At 42.5% G+C, this 19,843-nt stretch overlaps 2 protein-coding genes across 5 annotated transcripts in view; one reads left to right on the top strand and one right to left on the bottom strand.

Moving 5' to 3' along the window:
• Positions 1-1,656, top strand: part of ITGA2 (integrin subunit alpha 2) — a gene marked incomplete at both ends in the record, with an annotated part of 51,448 nt that extends 49,792 nt beyond the window's left edge. The window contains 2 exons of the mRNA XM_084278734.1: positions 674-790; positions 1,567-1,656. Of these exons, the coding sequence (XP_084134860.1) occupies positions 674-790; positions 1,567-1,656 (207 nt within the window). The remainder of the gene's footprint in view (positions 1-673; positions 791-1,566) is intronic.
• A 7,644-nt stretch (positions 1,657-9,300) lies between these two features.
• MOCS2 (molybdenum cofactor synthesis 2) lies at positions 9,301-17,420 on the bottom strand. 4 transcript variants are annotated; one of them, XM_084278986.1, is made up of 5 exons: positions 14,337-14,433; positions 13,066-13,201; positions 12,138-12,291; positions 10,592-10,715; positions 9,301-9,408 (listed from the first exon to the last, which is right to left on the bottom strand). In XM_084278986.1, exons 2-5 carry the CDS (start codon positions 13,184-13,186, stop codon positions 9,340-9,342), a joined length of 468 nt encoding a protein of 155 aa, XP_084135112.1. In that variant the 5' UTR covers positions 13,187-13,201; positions 14,337-14,433; the 3' UTR covers positions 9,301-9,339. The 4 variants fall into 4 exon arrangements, with proteins under 4 accessions (XP_084135112.1, XP_084135111.1, XP_084135114.1 ...); XM_084278985.1 differs by lacking the exon at positions 14,337-14,433 and adding an exon at positions 14,063-14,220; XM_084278988.1 differs by lacking the exons at positions 9,301-9,408; positions 10,592-10,715; positions 12,138-12,291 and adding exons at positions 16,870-16,991; positions 17,370-17,420 and having other exon boundaries at positions 13,072-13,201; positions 14,337-14,483.
• Between the last annotated feature and the right edge of the window lie 2,423 nt (positions 17,421-19,843).

Raw genomic sequence — 19,843 nt, 5'->3', positions numbered from 1 at the left:
TTGACCCATACATCTTAAAGGAAATTCATGCAGTTTACTCAGGAGAACACAAATTAACATGAGAAGATTACCAAATTGCTAGTTGTTTCCCAAAAGGTAGGAAGAGCAGACAAAGGAGACAGAAGGCAGTAGGAGGGGAGAAATTTCATCACACAGTGAGTGCATGATGGTGTCTGGCCTCTGTGATTAGTATTGCCTCCTACAACTGCCTGTCACAGATAACAGGCTGACAGTACTTGGGTGGAAGAAGTTCTTCTCCAAACTGATGAAACAGGTCTGTTTTGAGCAGACGGGACTCTACACCATGCTACTGCCGTCCTGCATGTAAGCCTGTCCCATTTACCTAGTGATGCTGCGTCCATGCACTATAGGAACAACTCTGAAGGACCTCCTGCCACTGGAGAGGCAGAAAGCTAGCAGAAGAAATTTCTTCTCTGCCTGTTTCGTATGGCCGAGAGTGATGAGGACCCCTAATCCTTAACTGGTACTGCCATGTGCCATAGTGGTGCAGTCAGGTACCTGTCATCACTAGTGAAAGGGCTGCACTTGCCTGCTGTGTTCCCTCCATCGATCCTGGAACATGTGCAGTCCAGCTGTTCTTGATTAGTGAAGTATATGGTTTCCAAGCCGTACTTTATATGCATTTGACATTAACCCCTAACTCTGCTTTCAGATCCCAGTTACAATAATAAAGCCGGATGAGAAAGCTGAGATACCAGTTGGTGTTGTGATTGGCAGTGTATTGGCTGGACTCCTCTTGCTGTTAATATTGGTTGCTGTTTTGTGGAAAGTAAGTAGGTTTTATATACTTTAAAAGTAGAAAGGGATAAACACATTTGGGTTGTTTTCTTTGGAATTGCTCTTTGGTGCTGAACAAAACCTCACATGTAGTTTTGTGGAATGAACACTACTGCATTGGCACTGCACCCTTGATAGGAGTATTTAGAAAGGCTTTAAACATTAAAACTCTGAAATCGGTCTTCAAAGAAATTGGCAACATGAAGATAATAAATGAGTTTCCAATGGCTCAAAACAGGAATGTGGCATTTGGGTTTTTTTCCCTTTGGATAATGCTTGCCTCTTTCCATTACTCCCCAGCTAGGCTTTGAACTCCCATGATATTCGAGTGGGCAAGGCTGGGGATTAAAAAGCAAGTTAGGAGAGGATATACACGCAACAGACAAAAAAGAGAAGAGAGAAGGATGAGGGCAAAGAGCCATTTACAAAGGGTGCCTAGATTAAGGGAAGAGAAACAGTTTTCTGTGTAGCTGGGCATTGGTGCTTGAAGGGCTCCTTGGCACAGCAAGGCAGCATGAAAGATACCTATATATTGTCAGGGAAGCAAATGGCCACTCAGCACTGCTGGTTTTGGCAGATAGTTGCATGAAGAAAGAGTTTAAGGCCCAGCTCCTTTCATTTTAGAGCTAGAAATTGTCTATAAATCAAACACTGAACATGTGTGAGTGCACATATGTGCACTTCTACCATCAGGCGATTTAGCTTAGCTGAGAAGTGTAACTACTGATGACTGACTGCGATGTGGTGTTATTCTAATACTTCTCACAGCTTGGCTTCTTCAAAAGACAGTATGAGAAAATGACACAGGATATAGAAGATGTTGATGAAATTACAGAACTCACAAAGGACAAAGACTGAAGAAGAGAAGTTATATGGATACAGAAAGAAGATCTGAGCCACCAACAGTAGTTGTGATCCAGTTGGTTCTTCAGCTGGAGTGCCTTAAAGCTTAGTAACATTTAAACATTTTTAATGTAAGTGTCTTTGTATAGGTAAAACTATTTTACAGATTCTACTCTATTATAAGAGTAACTGCAGGACAGTTTGGTTTTTTTCAAAAGTGATTTATAGTGCCTTTTCTTGTAAATTTTTGCCTTTCAAACAAACTTAGCCCTTAGAACTGGCAGGTCCGGAGTTTACAGTAACATATTGTGCCAGCAACGCTTCTCCTGATCCACTGCAGAGTGAAACAGAGCAATTTATTTCAGATTATTGTGGAACAGCATCAGTGCATAATTCAGTTGACAAGTACCATATGTGTAAAGGACATTTTCTATTAAGTTGATGATGAATGTGTGGTGAATACTGCTTCCAGACTGAGAGAAGAAAACTCATTTTTTCATTGACTAGCTCTATCCTTATTGTTTTAGAGAAATAATTTGCTCCAGTAAGCCTCTGTCTTAACTAATCTATAAAGTGGGAACTGTATCAGGATGTCTGTCTGGGTGCTACAGGACAACTGGATGGGCAGACTGGTCCAAAAGTTCACCATATTCCTTGCACTAAGGTCACAACTAAATGACTGAAGTACACTGTGTTGGGGAAATACTGCCAAATGGTATGTATGACTACCTTCTGCATACCTTCTCGCTGAGAAGAAAGTGTGAATTTCATAAACACTTACAACATGTTCTCTGCAATGTTACAATTGGTTTTCAAATTTCATCTTGAGAAGCGCTACCAATACTGTCACACTGGGCTTTATGCTTGTGGTCCCTCTGACACCAGTTCAGCTTTTCACATAAATAGGGAAGACAGTCAAGATCTGGTCTTTAATTCTGTATCGAGAAATTTTGCCTGACTAAGAGCATGAAGTGAACTAAAGGGGATGAAGAGAACGAAGGGGATGATAACTGAGTAAGTATGCACATTGGGACAGAGGATAGTGAAGATCTATGTTCTGTAAATTGTTTACTGCACTTGTGTCTTTAGCATCTCAGTGCCCTCCAGGAGACCAAAGTTCAGCATGACCTCTTTACCTGTCACATTGTACTTCATCCCACATACTCGTATCTTGATGAGGTCAACTTATGTTTCATACAGGAAAGTACTGTAGTGCTCTGGAAGGAGCTCTGAGCACAACACGGGTGATTTTGTGTTGGTTACACACCTCAAGTTTATCACATGTTGTTACCTTGTCTGATTTTAATGAAAGTTCAGTCTTAAAAAAAAAAAAAAGAAAAAAAAGGCCGGGCCATAAGAGTGGTTCAGTCAGGGGGAAGTGGCCTTTTGGTTGCCTTGCTCTCTCACGGCTGGCAGTTACGCCTGTGACGGGTTGTGAAAGCTGTGTGTGTTGTCCTTACGTACACTGCCAAGCAAGTGAGAGCAAATCACTAGGGTGATTTACTTGAAGAGCAACATATTTAAATGTGCCTGGTTCAGAACCCAACATCATGTTTTCTTTTCCCCAAAGCTAGGCTGTAATTATGTTTAGGCACCTTTCAAATTACTTTCTGAGCCTCTCTTGAAAAACGACGCCTGAGCATGTTTGAAAGTTTTACTCAGTCTTTTTTAATCAGTAATCTGTCGGGAGCCAACTATCTTTTCGGCAAGTAACAGCTTCATTTGTAGTTAGAGCTGGATTGTGTTCCTTGTAGTTTTGTATGTGTTTTGGATTTATTTTGTATCTATGAAATGTTATGTTTTGGGGTGAGTTTTTTTAACGTTCTGAAAAACAGTCCAGATTCTGATCTCGACTGTCAGACAAGATTGTTGCCATCATCCGAGTTTGTGACCAAAACAATTATTTTAAAAGTAAAAAAAAAAAAAAAAAAAGTAGCAATTGCATAAAGCTAAAGAATAAGCTCCTGACTTGTAATTATAAACCCAGAGGGCAAATGCTCTGAAAGTAAGGATATAAATTTCCCTGCCTCAATTCTTGTATAAACTTGTGACGAAGAAAACAAAACCCTACACCCATATGGGTGGGAATCTCCTACATAACCAGGGTCATGCACTCCAGGCCAGAGGGGGAATTTCACAATGCAGCAAATGGCACCCTCCTTCATTTCTGGTGCTGCTCGCAAGGGAAATTTAGGCATTCAGCCAGATTTCCTTCTTCCACCTTTGGTGGGAGGTACAGGTCAATATCTAACATGCAACTTTTATGGGGATTTAACAGCTTATCAATGAGGTAGCAATGATTCAGTTCACTAGTCTTCACTGGGCTTTCTTCTGTCCCAGACAATGGGATTTCCCCCCCCAGCCTGGAAAAACTTTTTCCTAAAATAAAGGGAAGGCATAGCAATGGGGAAGGCTTTTGTATCCTAACCACTTAAAGTTAGTAGTTTATTTTTCTTTTATAATTAATACTTAAATGGCTAATTCATTTTTTGTAATGGGTGATTTTATTGCACTTTTAAGTTGGCACAGCCGCAAATAATGCTGGAACTATTATGTATATTTTGTATTATATACAAGTGGTTGGGGGTTTTTTAGGTTTAGTTTTTTAAAACAGCACGTTACAGATTAAACAATACTCAATACTTCAGCATGTGCTTCTGTTTGTGCTTCCAGCAAGAGAAGTCAGGACTATCATAAAGTCAAGTTCTGTCCTTTAAGTACTAGGCTCAAGTCCAAAATCAAGAGTTAGTCCCATGTGAGCCTACGTGTGGATTTGGGATGTACAAAACAGTTTATGATCAAACTGACTTCTGCATGCTAGCATGTAAGCTCTATGGGAGCAGGGACTGTATCACTGTGGTGCCTTCCTGAGGGCCTAGCAGCGTTACTACAATAAAAACAAGAATACTGCTGAACACAGACTCACTTGTTTTTTGAACAGCACCCTAAAGAGAAGACATGTTACTAAAAAAGGACTACGTAAAACAGGGCCAAATTTGTCTTTGTTCCTGTGCATAGTGAAAACCCTTAGGAGATGACACTGGTGGGTACACAAAGAAGCTGCACTCAAAATCTTCTAGGTTAGTCATGAGTGTAACACTATGGGTACACTACAGTATGGCTTCTGTCAGTCGTCTGTAGTGCCAAATACCAGTATTTGAATAGTTCTGGCTGAACAGTTGGTGTTGAAACCTTGCCATGGTCAGGCACTTCATGTAAGCATAAGCTTATCATCACTGGCATCTGAAATTGTGCTGTATTCTGCCAGTCCCATGTCCTGCATTGTGACATACACAACTGGTCAGCAGCAGCATATCCTGACACCTGCTCTGACATTTTCCCACCGTGTGCTGGAAAAGCCAAAGGCTACGTTTCAGCAGGAGTACAGTGGGAAAGGAAGAGAGGGGGGAACTTGGCTGTGAATAGGAAGATATTAGGAAGACAGTCATGGCAGGAACCACGTGGAAACTAGCCACTTTCATGGAGCTTGCTTCCCCCCCACCCTGCTTCAACACCCTCATGCTTTTAACAGTGGTATATTAACATTCAGGCTATCAACTTTAACACTTCCATAATAGTCAGGTGATCATAACCTTAAGGCACTCTCTCACTAAATCACAGTGTTCTGCAGAATTGAAAGCCAGATTCCTTATATGCTGGCTTATGTGTCTATTGCCCCTTTATGCCCAAAATGGAAGTACAACAAAAATTTGCAAATTAAAGACTGAAGAAAATTATTTTATTTATTCTTTATTATTAAAATGCACCTAAAAATTCATACCTGATTGCCTCAAATGTTCATTGCCTTTAAGGGTAATAAAACGTACTTACTTTTCACAGCCTCAGAAAAGCAGAGTCCAATCTCTGTCATTCTGTCCTCATTTACAATCAATTATTCATAGGAAATAAGTCTTTGGTGTGCTAGCAGTTTTTAAAATGGATTTGCCTCTTTCTCTCAAAACAGTTGAAAGAGAACTTCAGAACTGCCATAAAGATACATGAGGATGCTAAATTTTTCTAATTTTCTAATTCTAATTTTCCTTCCAATAAAATCAAACTGCATGGTGGGTTCATTAAAAAAACCAACCAAAAAACCAAAACCAAAAAAAAAGCCCAGAAAAAACAGGCCTAAGTTACTCAGATAAACACGTTTCGTTGACACTCTCTCTTTAAGTACCTCCACGGGGCACTTGACAGAAGAGCATGAGGCTGAGCTGCCCGAGCTTTCTGGGGGCAGAGGGCCGCAACGCCCGCCTCCACAGCCTCTCTGCTCGAAATTACCTTCAGCAGGTTGGGGTTGGAGGGTTTTTTAGTAGAACAGACGAATGCGCTAGTCTGTAACGAATTCTTCTTACAGCCACGGGGAACGCTAGCCGAGAGAAAGGCCCAAACCTCAGCGTGAAGCTGAGCGGCCTCACGGCTTCGCTCCCCACAGCCGAAGCGAGCGCCCGTTCGCGGCAGGGCCGGCAGCACCTGGGCAGCCCGGGCGCCGCGCCTCCCGCCTGCGCAGCCGTCTCTCGGCTGCCATCTCCTGGGGAGGCTCCTCATAACACAGCCCCCCGCTCCCCGCAATCGATGGCAACCCGTCAGGCGCTGCTTTCGCGGTACGCACCAGGCCGAGCTTCTCTGGAGAGTACAGCTGAACGAGGGATCAAAAAGCGGGAAAAGCAACTCTTAAAATTAAGCAGCGCCGGTGTATGGGCGCCTTGCCAGACACAGGGATCAGCATAGTCCTATGTTGCCAGCCAGGACCAAGCCTGAACAAAAGCTTGCCCTTCCATAAACAGCCATCATGCAGGTCACTACAGGAATCACACCACTGACCCTCTGGTTTACATCGGTTGTTCCCAAGAACATCTGTCTGCACCTGGAGCCACCACCTCAGGAGCAGGCCATGACACAGCTGGAAGAGCCACGGAGGGGTGGGATTACCCTCGCCGGTAGCCAAGGCAGAGGAACAGCTGGACTCATCCCAGAATCTGTGTTGTGTATCGATCTGCAGCTGCCTTCCATCCCACTCACAGACCCCACCAGAACACAAGGTAGCCCTCATCCAGCAGCCCACTCCCGCGTATGTGGGAAGCGGGACGTGTAGCCATCTCCTTCCCTGACACACAGTCAGATGCAGCTGGGATTCATACCCTGGACTGGAAATTTAGGTTGTTCAGACACAGCCTTAGGCAGCTTACCTTAGAACAGAGTAACCTGCCCTCTTCGGGTAATACCTGCCTCACAGAGAGGGTAGCCCTACAGAGGGAGCTGAAACACTGAGCTCAGAGTATGGACTTAGAATTTCAGTGAGATACATTTTACCTCTAATTATGCACATCATCCCTCCTAGGGGCATTTCCATTTCGCTTTTAGATGCCAGTTGAAGAACCCAAAGTTACACAAGACTGATACATCATTGTTCCAGAACAAAGCAGTACTTGCCTCATGCACAGCTAGGGACACAAAAATGACATTTCATTGTTTTGACCATGGCAGCGTACACACATTGTAACACTCAGCTGTGACTCAGTACCACATCTCTTCCATTCATTGTTCCTGGTCACTGTGGGGAAGTACACAATTACTCTTTCTCTTCTTTTCTGCACCCTCCTTCCCAGCTGCACTGCTGATGGGGAAGGTGCACTTAAGGTCACCCTGGAGTAATCTTCCAGGAGACTGCAGCAGTACAGAGACACTAGTGCCACACAGGAATTCCCCTGATCATAGGGCCTCAAGTACAGTTTAACTGTCCTCAATACAACGATTGTTCTGTATCAGAGCACAGCACCAGTATGCAAGCACTGCATATGCTTTATTTCATTCATAAACCACCCATTACAAAGCAACCCAGCCATTTATTCTTGTGAAATTGGTACACTAAGTAGTTGCAGAGTAGCAGCAAACACGAACATCGAAAAATGAACACCAAAAATGGGTCACTTTGTGTATTCTTTTCTTTTCTAAAACAAAAAATAATTATTTGACATAGGAAGTGATCTGTACTTAGGATTCTGTACAATTCCTGTTAAAAAATGACATTCAAATAGCAGATGGCTTCTCTTCAATATCCAAAGCAAAAGAAAATTCAACCCTGAACTTGCTCAGCTCTGCCTAGATAATAGGGCCCACATGGTTTGGAGGCTGCGTATGTGTAAGCACGCAAGGAGCAGCTGCTGTCCTGCAGAGGAAGGACTTGCTCGCTTCCACTGAGGAAAGTCCATCAGTAAGTTAACAAGCACAGTTTAACCATGCTTCTGCCTGAAGCTGTATGTTTCAATGGGGTTTACTTTACTTAATTCAGACACAGTTAACCATCACTAAGTATTAAAACCAATGGAGTTTACTGGAGGGAAAAAGATCATCACCTATTTTCTTGGTTTATTTTGTGCAGTTAGCTGTTGTTTCTACATATTTACTGCAGAGACAATGAAACGGGTTATACAGCTGAGACTTTAGTGTAGTGCGATGTAATGATACATAAACTTGAGCTGATAATTTCATTTTTACCTCATTTCACATCCTTTCTATCAGTCTTGTCTATATGGATAATGATGACTAGAGCAAACGGCCTCTCAACATTAGTAAAAATGCCATACACAATGTAATTTTGAAGTCTTAACATGTCATGGAACACGTCACTGTCACGGCACAGTACAATAATATAGTTAAAATTATCTTACTCAGATGGGCAGCCCATTGTTTCTGGTGGACGCACTGGCATACTATGTTAGTCTCTCTTTTAACTAGGTTTCAAAAGAGTAACAAGGAAAAACCATTAAAATCATAAATGTACTCACTTTCTTTTGGAAAAATAATCTGTTTCAATGACTTTGAATCCTAACATGTCTAATTAAACTCAGTTTTCTATTTCTATTCAATAGCTGGCTTGGTTTTTTTCTGCAGCACCATACAACTACACAGCCAAAAAAGCTCCTTCAAAATCAATCACATCGAGACATCATTAAGTAGTTAAGGTTTGCGTGTTATTGCCACTGCAAGTTTGTTGCTGGTACAGTATTAGATCTAACTTTGAATCAAGGTCTGTCCATATTTTTTTAATGCAATAGGCTTGTAATATCAGCTGCACAGTAAAATGTTTCTCTGAAACACAGCTACTGGAATGTAACCACTACTGAAAAGTTAATAACTCTGGGGTATAGTTTATATTTCCTTCTCTGTCTGTACCAAAATGTTTAATCTACTTCAAGTAGCTTTCATGTTACAAGAATGTCAAAATAGCATAGAGCTTGCAAACTGATTCTACAGTCATATAAAATTAAACTACTCAGGACTTTTTTTAAAATTAAAAAAAAATAGTAATCCAATTGTCCTCTTGTGACCTCACATGCAGACAGTGAATGCAGAATACCAACGTAAAGGCATTAAAGCAGTATGTATCACAAACTAAACACCTTGCAAACAATATGAAAGAAGATTTTTTTAAAAACTAGATTGTTTTAAAAACTGAATGAAGTTTAAATTCATAAAGATGATTTCAAAGGACAGTCAAGAACACTTAAAACCCCTAATTATTACTCATTTCATAAATGAATTTCATAAATTCATTTCATTCAGTCCTAATTAAATGACTCAGATTGAAATGTCTGTTACAACTGCTTAAAAGCATATAGGTTCTCTGTAAAAACAACTCAATGCTAAACCAGGATGCTCATTAGGAACAGTAACACTTTATTTTTAAGAGAGTAGTTATTTTTCCGAATTTGCCCAAAAACATTCCTTGTTTTCTTTCCAAGAATATTCATCCTCATAAATCTCCTGCAAATATAAACAAAGAATGGGAAATATTGTAGAAGTCTGCTACATACAGCCACAAGCCAAGCCAAACAACTCAACAGCCATCCTGCTATTATTTACTGATCACAACAGGACTACACAGCACTCAGCTGGCAAAGAGAAAAGAGGGCAGCACCCTTAGAACATACTGACTTATATGTGGGCAAATGCTGAGCTTCAGGCTGAGACTCATTAAATTTAGAAGGGCCCATCTATACTGAAGTCTACTCAACAAAGAGGTCTAGAAGAAATTATGTAAAAGCTGTAGAGCACACAGTACTGGTGTCTGAAACTGCCCTTTTTACATGTTGCCATCTTAACCCGCTGCACCATGATTTTTAGGAGTATTTAAGTGTATAAAAAATTGTCAGTATTAAAAAGAAATAATTACAATGATACACAAAATATAGTAAAGCACTTTATCTTCAGGACAGACAGGACTACGCAGCAGCAGTCTAGTCCCAAGCAGCAAACTCACCAGGGCCCTGAGCTCCTGATTGCCCTTTCTAAGACCACAAAACTGCAGCCTCCTGAAAGGGTGTCAGAGATGTGGAGTACTGCAGAGAATATCACTGCTACCACATACCACATTCCGCCTGGGAGAGAAGGCAGAGGTAATGCTCATTACTCGCATGCAACACTGTGGTTATGCAATGAAGCTCTTTCTAGACCCAAGCTGGTCTACCCACACATTGTTATGTGGCCATACTAGCTTTGGGACCTCTGCTCATCCCGTCATTGTGAGCTGTTGCTTAATGCTTTGTGCTTTCTTAAGGTCACGGGGGTGAGTAGAAAACAGAAAGACAAAAACCGCCACTTTTACTTACAAACGGCAGTGCTGTCCAAAGCAAAGCTGACTCCAAGCTCTTCCACAGGGCTGTGCAGAACTGAGTTTTGCCACTCAAAAGCAGGCAACTCCCTTTGACCTCACCATGGCGTTAAGAGGAGGTGGATGGTACAGAAAAGGGAGGGCCTTCCAGGTTCCCTACATGCCACAGAAGGGCCTGGCTCAGAATACTCAGTGGTGCTAGACACTAGGATCCCATCAGGATGAACTGCTGCCCACACTGTTTCAGCTCCTTGTCTCAAAGAGCAGCAGCAGCCTCCAGCCTGGCTGTCTAAGACTCTGGCATAGGCCTAAAGCCAAATGTCTCCCCAAACCTACCTTTTTCCATATTGGGACAGATGCTTTCAAGGTATTGATGCAGTATGTTACAGCTTCAAGGGATTCTGCTCTGTGTGGAGAGGAGACCGCAATAATTACACTTGCTTCAGTTATTGGAACCACACTAGGGAGAGAAGAGGAACAACAGCAGCTTCAGCTAATGCTTAACATCAAGAGCACCCAAAAACTGTGGCCATGTCACGTCAGTATTCTGGCCACATGCTCTCCTGACTCATTCATACTGAGCAAGTGTCAAGCCATGTCCAAAAGATTATACACTTCTTAAAAGAAAGAAAACCACAACCAAAATCAATACCAGATGTGAGAATTCCACACTTTAGAATAAATAGACCCACCAGACATAGGCTTTTTTCTTCCATTCTTTTTTTTTTTTTAAATAAAGTCTATGGAATTAAGTGGGAAAAACTGCTAACTTGCAACAATGCATAGGAAACTCATTGGAAGCTGGCTTAAAAATGAACAATAGCAAGCTAGGAACAGCCAATTCTTATCTGAAAACCTAAGAAATCATCTCAGATTGCAGAAGAATTGGTGAAAGAAGAAATTAGGTGCCTCAAGCTATGCAGACTTGCAATGAAACTTCATTTTTGACAAATTCTGATTCCAAATTATCAAGTTTTTCCTGCTTGATGTGTTGCTATCCAAACTTAACAGACATAGCTCCAAGTTTTGTTTTGTTTTGTTTTTCTTCTCACAGGGGTAGTATTCCCAAAAGCTGCCTCCCAACCCTCCCTCTAAGACACCTCTAGCAAAGAGTTAATTGGAAAAATCTAAGCTTAAGTGCTTTGAGCTGCCCTCAAAAGAATCACTCTCTGTTGACTATTGAAGAAATCTAAGGAAAACACCCCTCAGAGCTAGTATTACTCTTTGCAATCACCTCCCAGGTTCCTTCTGCTAAGAGAAAAGGAAACGAAGTCTCTGCAAATCCTGCTAGTTTTTGTGAGAAATCTGAGAAACAGTGGAGGCTCAAGAGTGTATCAGACATTGGTATTCCATGTTTTGAACCCAAAATAAAACGCTTATCCAAGACTCAAAGAGTAACAGGATGTTGTCTGGCAAGTATGGCCAGCGATCAGCATGCCTCTCTCCCCGTAGTCTAAGCTTTCGGGTTCCCTATGGTATAATTTGACTTAAATCTGACAGTAAGAACATTCTGTGGCACCTTGATGCAAGAAAGAAAAAAGAAAGTGCTGACAACTTCACATCTTAGGAAAAGACAAAACCAACAGACTCCCTTTCCCCAGAGTGAAATGTCCATCCCTTCTCCCCACGCTCAAACCATCACACCAGCATCAACCATCTGGCAGGCTAAACGCAGCCTCCAGCGAACACTACCAATACACACATTTTTGAAAAGGGTATTTCTGAAACTCAGGTTCACAGTGACAGCTTGATCCTGCAGCCAGCTTTGCTGCATCACAGTTTATACAGGCTCCAGCACATCCTGCAACTATGTAAGCACAGCCATGTACCAGAGAAGAATTAATATTGCACTTGCAGAAGCATGGAGCCTGGCCATACATACCCAAGTCTATGGTACACTGCAATATGTTTGACTGATGGCCACTTCTGTCTAACATCTCTGCAGATTTTCTTTATTTCAGTCTCTGCCATTGAAGTGTATGCTTCATATTCTAAATGAATCACTTTCTTCCCTTCAAAATTATTTCTTGTAGTACCTAAACACAAACGATTTATCAACCAAAAGCAACAAGGAAATATATATATGTATTATATACTTGCTATGTAATAAGGTGTTGTATATAAATACAGAGTAAAACGCAGGGTCAAGGTCGGCATGGTGCAAATAGAAATAACCTATCCTAATCATGGTTGGGAAAAGAGATTCTTTGAGGAAGACAAATCTTTAATATACAAGGAAGAATTTAATTTATGCATTATAAAAGTCTGCAGTCTGTGATGCCCAAAGCTGGGACATCTGTGGGAAGTCCTATGGTGCTTTTACTGCTTATTCCCACGCAATATTTCAATGCTTAGCATTTAGGAGCAGAGTAGCACTAAGATTTAAGCACAGCTGGGTTTCAAGACATGCACCATGTACATTAAGCAATGGGACAGAGTCTCAACCTTGACCTTCACGAGTTGCAGAAGCTTTCATACAGGTGTGAACTTGAGGTTTGCACAGCCATAAAATCCCACTTTCCACCCTGAATAAGCCATGGCTAAAGGGATGTGAGAATAGCTCCCAAGCAGTCCTGTACTCTAGAGTTGCTGCTCTGTTCAGCCCTACAATAGCCACACCAGCAGGGAACCTTCTCACCACTTTGTGCCAGTGCAGCAGTTTAAAAGCTGCCATGGGCTAAATAATTCACGTGTTTTCTAAACATCCTGGGTTCAGTCCCCAAACTTACTTATTTGAGAAGCACAAGTCTGGGGTGTGGACAACCTAGGTTTCTTACACACAGAATTCCAGCTGGGTATTTTAAACTCACCAATGAATACAGACACTGCCCCACAGTATGGTGAAACGACTAGCTCTGACACTTCATCTACAGAGAGCTTTTCAGACTTGAGCTTGATAAAATCTTTTGGCGTATCTTCATTTTCATCCATATCTCACCAGAAAAGCTGAAATCAAACAGATTCAATGGATTTGGAGGTACTAGCATTGGCCAACTGCTTTTTATCCAGTGCTGATGACCCAATTTATGCAGAAAACACGAACCATCTAGTTCCCCAAACCAAGATAACTGTCTCAACGGCAAATTCACTTCCCAGCAGACTTGCTGAGAGAATATTAACTGCAAATATCAAGCGATGACCTTTTTTTTTTTTTTTAACACATGCAGGTTCCTTCCTGATAAGAAAGTTTGGCCCAGTTGGGAAAAAAATAGAACTAGTCTGAGACCCCAGTTTAACAGTACTATCAACCAGCATGGGCACACTGTGCTAGTAAACCTCGTCTGCCCTCCCTCCCTGCCTTATCCTGAAATTAAACACAGTTTAAACAAGAGATTTCTGATAAACACAGATTAGCATTCTAATCCTAAAGTTTAGTATGATCTTCAAGACATTCAGGACCTGATGCTACCACTCTGCTGCAGTGACACACAAGACATTTATAATTTATCTGAAGAGAAACCAATCATCAGTTCATCTAAGAATGAGGAGGGAAGTAACTGTTTTGAGCAGCAGCAACAGACTAAGATGTAGTAAATATATGGACTTGCACTTGCAAGTATGCAAAAAAACAGAGCTATTCTAAAGACATCTGTTCCTTTGACAGCAGGAAAAAAAAATCCCAAAGATTTTCTTTCAGTAGCAGTCAATTCTTTTTGTGCATCAACTTTTCTACTAAAAAGTGGCAGGAGTTTTTTTTCATTATTAGCTTATTTATTTAAATAAGGGTATCTGGATATCTACTAGCAGCCAGAAACAACTACAAAAGTATAGCAAGACCTAAAACCCAAGTCCAAATCAATGCCTGACCTCTCTGGCAATTTTCTTCCATTTACTGCATCTGTGTTAATCATTTATTGGTGCACCAGCTTATAGTTTCTGGTCAACACAATGTCTCTCTCCTGCAGGAAATGCAAGGTAATGCTCTCTCAGAACAGTATTGGAGTGGAGGGAGAGAACTGCAATCACATCTCTGGATCTAAATAGCAACAAAAAAATATTATTGGAACATTATACAGAATTCATGAAATATTGTATCACAGGATGACACTCCATAGGAAACGAAGCAAGAAATGATACCTACCTATCAGAACCTGGATAGGTTCAGCCTCCACTAATTGGTGGGATGATGGCAACCTCGTCTCCAGGCTGCAGGTTCAGGAGCTGATCTCCAAGAAGCACGTACTCCTGCTGAACAGCAAAAACCACTTGATCTCGGATGACAGCAAGCCTGAAGGGGATTGGCAGGAGCACAGATAGATTTCTAAATAGAGTATTTGCATTTAACCATGAGATTTCATTAAGTAACAAACTAGTGCACAGTCTAGGGCAGCTGAGGTAAATACCACTGAGACTTACGCAGCTCTGCTTCATATACACTTTAAAAAATACAACAAATGCCTTCCTACTACTCTTGGATATTCTTGTGGTGGCTAAAGAAAAACAAGCTCATTATCTAATTTTCAGAAGTTGGGAACTGGATTTGTCATGAAACAAATCAATGTATATAAGAGCCACTTCAGCAGCTTCCAACAAAGCAGTTAACTGAAGAGGTAGTAGCCTCACAATTTGGGATTAGAAGGAAATGTTCCCCTGATTCAGTATGGCAGGACAGGAGCCAATTTTCTTACATGGCCAGAAGTACTGTTTGCAAGATCTCATCAAGATTCAGTGGTCAAAGAGTTGCTCTTGTATAACCTCACAGTTCATGAGGCTTTGGGACTTTTATACTTACAGGTCTGAAATCTGCTGCTGTTAATGAGTGGCAATAGAACGAAGAGGGCTGATATGGTGCGTTTTCTGGCAGATCTTCTATATATTTTATTTAATACCTGTGATATGTTGCTGTGAGAGTCCACAGCTCTGGATATCATGAGGCAGGAAGTTGCTTTCATGACTAGAGGGTAATCATGTAGTGATTATGAGGTCAATGCTAGTAAATCAGCAGAAAAAGCACGTCAATATTTTACGTTAGGTGTGATAACTGTTGTTGTTCGAAACTACAAAATCTAACACAGATGGCAGAGAGCTGTATTGCCTAGAAAGAAGTAGGCACACCAAAAGGTACAAGTAAACACCATCTTACTTCCTACCAGCCAGATAGACAAACACAGGCAAGGCACAGGCTGTGCAAAACACAGTAGCGCTGACTCAGAGGGCACACTGAAGGGAGGGTCTGTATGAAAGTAAAACAAGCCACTGAGGAACAGAGCTCAACTATGGAAGTGAAGTGCCCATTAGAAGGATGAGCTCTAATTAATGTCACTTGCAAGTTAATTCATCGGGTAAAATGGGTGGAACAGAAGAGCATTGTCAAGTATGCTCAAGCTGCAGCCTGAATATCCATTTGCAATGTGAATAGAAGTCTGTGGTCAATGCCCTGCAATTACGTTGAGTTTTTCCAGAAAAGCTAGGAGCAGAAGTGTTTGCCAAGAAGGCCACTGTGAAGTAACTGCACATGCAAAATGTACTGCTCTAAGTCATTCATAAAAGGAGGAAGTTGACAAACTATGGTGAACCGACCAAAGGTGCTGCTGCTTCTGACACAAGTAATAGACCACAAAGTAAAATACACTCATTCCCTACTGCCTCCTCCCAAAAGCACTTGGCCTCAATTCTCTCCGAGGAAAAGGCCTGCTATTCTAGCATTTGGTTAAAGCTTCTCATTTGGAAACAGATGCCATTACTAAATAGCAGTTGTGTTTGGGTTTTTTATAGCCTTTGAGAGTAGACCTAATAAAGAAGGGTGGGTGCCTAAAGGAAGACTTTGGCACTTAAGCCTGAAGTTACAGAAATTCAAGTAGATTCAGCAATATATCTATATTCTATATCCCAAGAACCTCAACCTCTGTTATAACCTACATTTTTTTTTTTTACCACTCCCCCCCCTTGAAAATGCTGTTACACTTTTGTCTGTCAGAGTCATTCTTAGTAAGACTTGACTTGGGGGAAGATTTCTGCTGACACGCCAAAAAGCACCAGTGCTGCAGGGGTCCTTAAAGTGCTCGCTCAGGACCAGTCTCCCTGTGAAGCTCAACCAACAGGGTTGGGTTTTTTTTCAAAGCAGAGGGACTTGAAAGTGGCTGAGCCTATTTCTTATGTAAAGGTTCAGTGGCTGGATACATGTGGCAGGGCTTCAGTTCTCCTTCCGACCTGCCTTTTCACGTGTGCCATAAGCTCAGACCAAGGGCTAACAGTGCACCTGCACATTATCATGAATCTCTTGTTCATTTCCCTGGCTGTGCCTGGCCCCTCCTTGAGACATCTCACCTTCCCTACAGGCTAATAATGTAGCTCAGTTTTCATGTGCAGCTGAGTTAACGCACCACAGCCCTTCTGGACAATCGGCCATGTTTTTAAGCACCCCTCAGGCTCAACTTTTGGATCTATTTATTGCACCCAGTCTTCCCTTGCATATACATAAAAATGCAGCATTTCCAACTGGTTGTAACACAAAAAGCTTGCTGCAGGTTACGAGCACAAGGTAATGCCAGAGTTTATATGGCGCCAAAGTTCTGATACGTGTCACTCCTTAAATCTGAATGCTGAATCGGTATTTACCAAAACGCCCCGACCACATTAAACTCTGTGCACCTAGCAGTAACCTTCCCGGATACCTTGGATGGACCTTGACGATCTCCTCCCAGAGCTGCAGAGAGGTGATCTGCCGCGGCACCGAGAGAGTCTCGCAGCGCAGCCCCGCCAGGTCCGCGCTCCTGGCGAAATACAGCACCGAGACCTGCTCAGAGAACAAACGCCGGTGAGGAGAGCGGGGCCTACTGAAAACAATATCGCTGCCGCACACTAACTTCTCCGAAAATACCGCAACAAACAACCGAAACTGTACCCGCGTGCGGAGGGACTTTCTCTGGGGATTTTTAATGCCGATAAGCTCTGTCGCGTTCCTCCTACAGCAGCTGCCAGGAGAGCGGGGAGCAACGGAGGGGTAACAAGGGTTGGAGGGAGGAAGTCAGCGCGGAGCCGTGTCCCCCTCCCGCCGTTCAGCCTCGCCCGCCCGGCGCCTCTGTCCGCCAAGGAGGGGGCTGAGAGATCCTCCGCCGCCCTCCCCTTGCACCCACCTCGCCTGTAGCCGGACTACCGGCAGGGTTACACGTACCTGGCAGCACATGGAGCCGCCGTCCCCGGGCGGCCAGCGTTCCGCCGCGGGCTCACGGTGGCGCCTGCGCCCGAACGAGAGGCGCCGGGCCCGGACCGCCCCCTGCGGCCTGGGCCGGGAGAGCGGCGCGGCCCCGGGGGCTGTTAGGCCCAGCTAGGCCGGGCTGGGCAAGGTTTTGCGGCATGGCGCAGCCCCGCTCCAGGACCCTTCTGCCGAGACGACCCTCGGAGGAGAGTGGGGGAGCAGGGTGTCAGAGGCCGTGGCTTTGCCCCACAGACGCAGCCCACAGCTTTGGGGACAGCACCCCAAAAGACAGATTCTCACATGGACTGAGCCCCAGGAGTGCAAATACTACACGTCCACTGCCTTGCATGCATTATACATCCACTGCACATACATAATGGGTATACATAGCATGTAGTAAAGGATCCATCCAACCCGCTGACACAGGGTGTCTGGGATCGGCCCAGTTTCAGCATGGAGATTCCCGTGGCACCTGCCTCTGCATATAGAACTATGCCTTCAGCAATTGCTTGTGTGGAAAGAGAGCATGGTGGAAGGACACTGGCTGACCTTGGTGCAGCTAGGCACCAGGGAGGAGTCGAAAACAGTGTGGGGTACACGGCACGTGCTGCAGAGAGACCCAGGACAGTTGTTCTGTAGGACATCACTGTGCCCTGAAACTGCATCCTCATAGACAGCCAGAGTTATTTCTGTGCTGTTTACCTGGCAACACTTGTAACAGCCGTCGGTAGAGGAGCTCCTCCTGTCAGGCGAACCAGGGGGAACTCTGCAGGCATTAGGCTAGCTTGTAGTCAGTGGAAAAACAAAATCCCCTCAAAGAACTGCTATCTCGTTATTTCAAAAGATGGCTGAGAAAAGTATCAGGCCTTTTTATGCAATTGTTGCTTCTGAGGTAGAAGACAATGAAGGGTATATATTTTTCCTAAAAACATGCCATAGAAATACAATTACTTTCATGAACCGTATTTTTTTTACAGATAGATAGCTGTATTTAGATATCTGGTACACCATATCTTAATCCTCCTCTGCGAGGAACAAATGAGTTATTTTTTAAAGCTGTATTTTTGTGAATGATTAACTACTGTTAAAAAATGAACTCAAGACAGCGTGTGTCAACTGAATAAAATTACTGCTTTCCAGGCTGTGTATTTTTGGATCTATATATCTTAAATGAAATTGATCACTTTGACAAAGTGTATATAGTCCAGCCAGTAGCTAGCAAGTGGCTGGCGCATTTTTCAGTGCAAAAGATGTGCCACAGGTGTCTGTCCTTAGAGTGAAGTGGGTGAGTGCTGAGCTCAGCTGGAGCAAATTAGCCTCTCAGCCCAGAAGACAATGAACTTTGAAAGATTTATTCATATGCTTAGGGTTGAATTTGGAGTTAGGTTTGCTAAGGAATAAGGAGAGAGGAGGTACTGGCAGTGAGTTTCTGGAGGTGTTTATTTTTTTATTTGAGCTCCAATTAATGACCTATGTAAGCTATTTCTTATTTTTCAAAGGACGGGTCAGTTTTCAGGCCTGTGTTACGTGACTGATAAAGGCAGAGTTATGCCTAAAATGCATAGGGATAGAGTAGGTGTAACTGATAATATAGTAATTATGTTCGGGAACTGCTAAAAAGAGATTAAAAGTTATTACTGGAAAGTAGGAGTTAAGATGAATTGCAATGTCAATGTCTAAAACAAAATCTCCTTGAATACCTCTTCATTCTGGAGGTCATTTCTTCTAGGAACGCCAGCCTCTGTAAGAGGAGTGACTATTACACATCTTGTTTTGTGAGAAGTTTAAATTCAGACTCCCTTTTGTTGGCTTGTTTTGTGGAGTGCAGATACCTACAAAAAAAGTTAAATTAGAGATGGTTTTGTGTCTGTGGAGCAAATATGTTAGCTCTGTAGAGAGTGGGATTTCAAAACCATCCCTTTATGCTTTCTATAGGTTAGCTCCACATTATTTTCCCTTAAAATAATTTCTGATTTGGATACTTCTTTCAGAGATCATTTTCTTCTTGCAGCTGTTGGTTGGGAGTGTGATCGGGAATGCTGCGGTGTGTAATGTCTAGTTCTAAGTGTTATTTATTGAGTCTAAAATTTTTAATTCAGTCTTGCCCTTAACCATAGGGCCTTTGCTTTAGCCAACAGGTGTGTATGCACCCTCCCACACCATTATGTGTATTAGCCTCTCAGAGCGTATTTCTTTTGGATTGGATGTCTGTGATTTAAAAGTTGCGATGACGCTTTACAAAACAGACATTTCCTATTCTGTTTTCCAACCTTTCTTTTGTTTAATAATATTTAATACTGAAAAAGTGCAAGGCATGAAAAAGTGCATGGAATTCCCTTACACCACCCAGATAGACATAACAGAAATTAAACTCTAATACTATGAAGGAATGGTAATGGTTAGGAGCTGCTATTCCTATTAATTGATGTCTGTCTTACCAGCAGCAGACT

This window comes from Gallinula chloropus (assembly GCF_964237585.1).
Source record: "Gallinula chloropus genome assembly, chromosome: Z".
Taxonomy (NCBI): domain Eukaryota; kingdom Metazoa; phylum Chordata; class Aves; order Gruiformes; family Rallidae; genus Gallinula; species Gallinula chloropus.
The sequence above is the reverse complement of the archived record's forward strand: the minus strand, read 5'-3'. Positions and strand labels throughout refer to the sequence as shown.

What these genes read in the sequence shown, in the direction of transcription:
- MOCS2 (XM_084278986.1), bottom strand. Translation starts at nt 13,186, where the DNA reads ATGGATGAAAATGAAGATACGCCAAAAGATTTTATCAAGCTCAAGTCT. An exon ending in GCAGTGTACCATAGACTTGG is followed by an intron (nt 10,716 to 12,137) that starts GTATGTATGGCC and finishes TTCTCTCCCTAG; the next exon opens with TGTGGTTCCAATAACTGAAG. An exon ending in CTGTCCCAATATGGAAAAAG is followed by an intron (nt 9,409 to 10,591) that starts GTAGGTTTGGGG and finishes TTATATTTGCAG; the next exon opens with GAGATTTATGAGGATGAATA.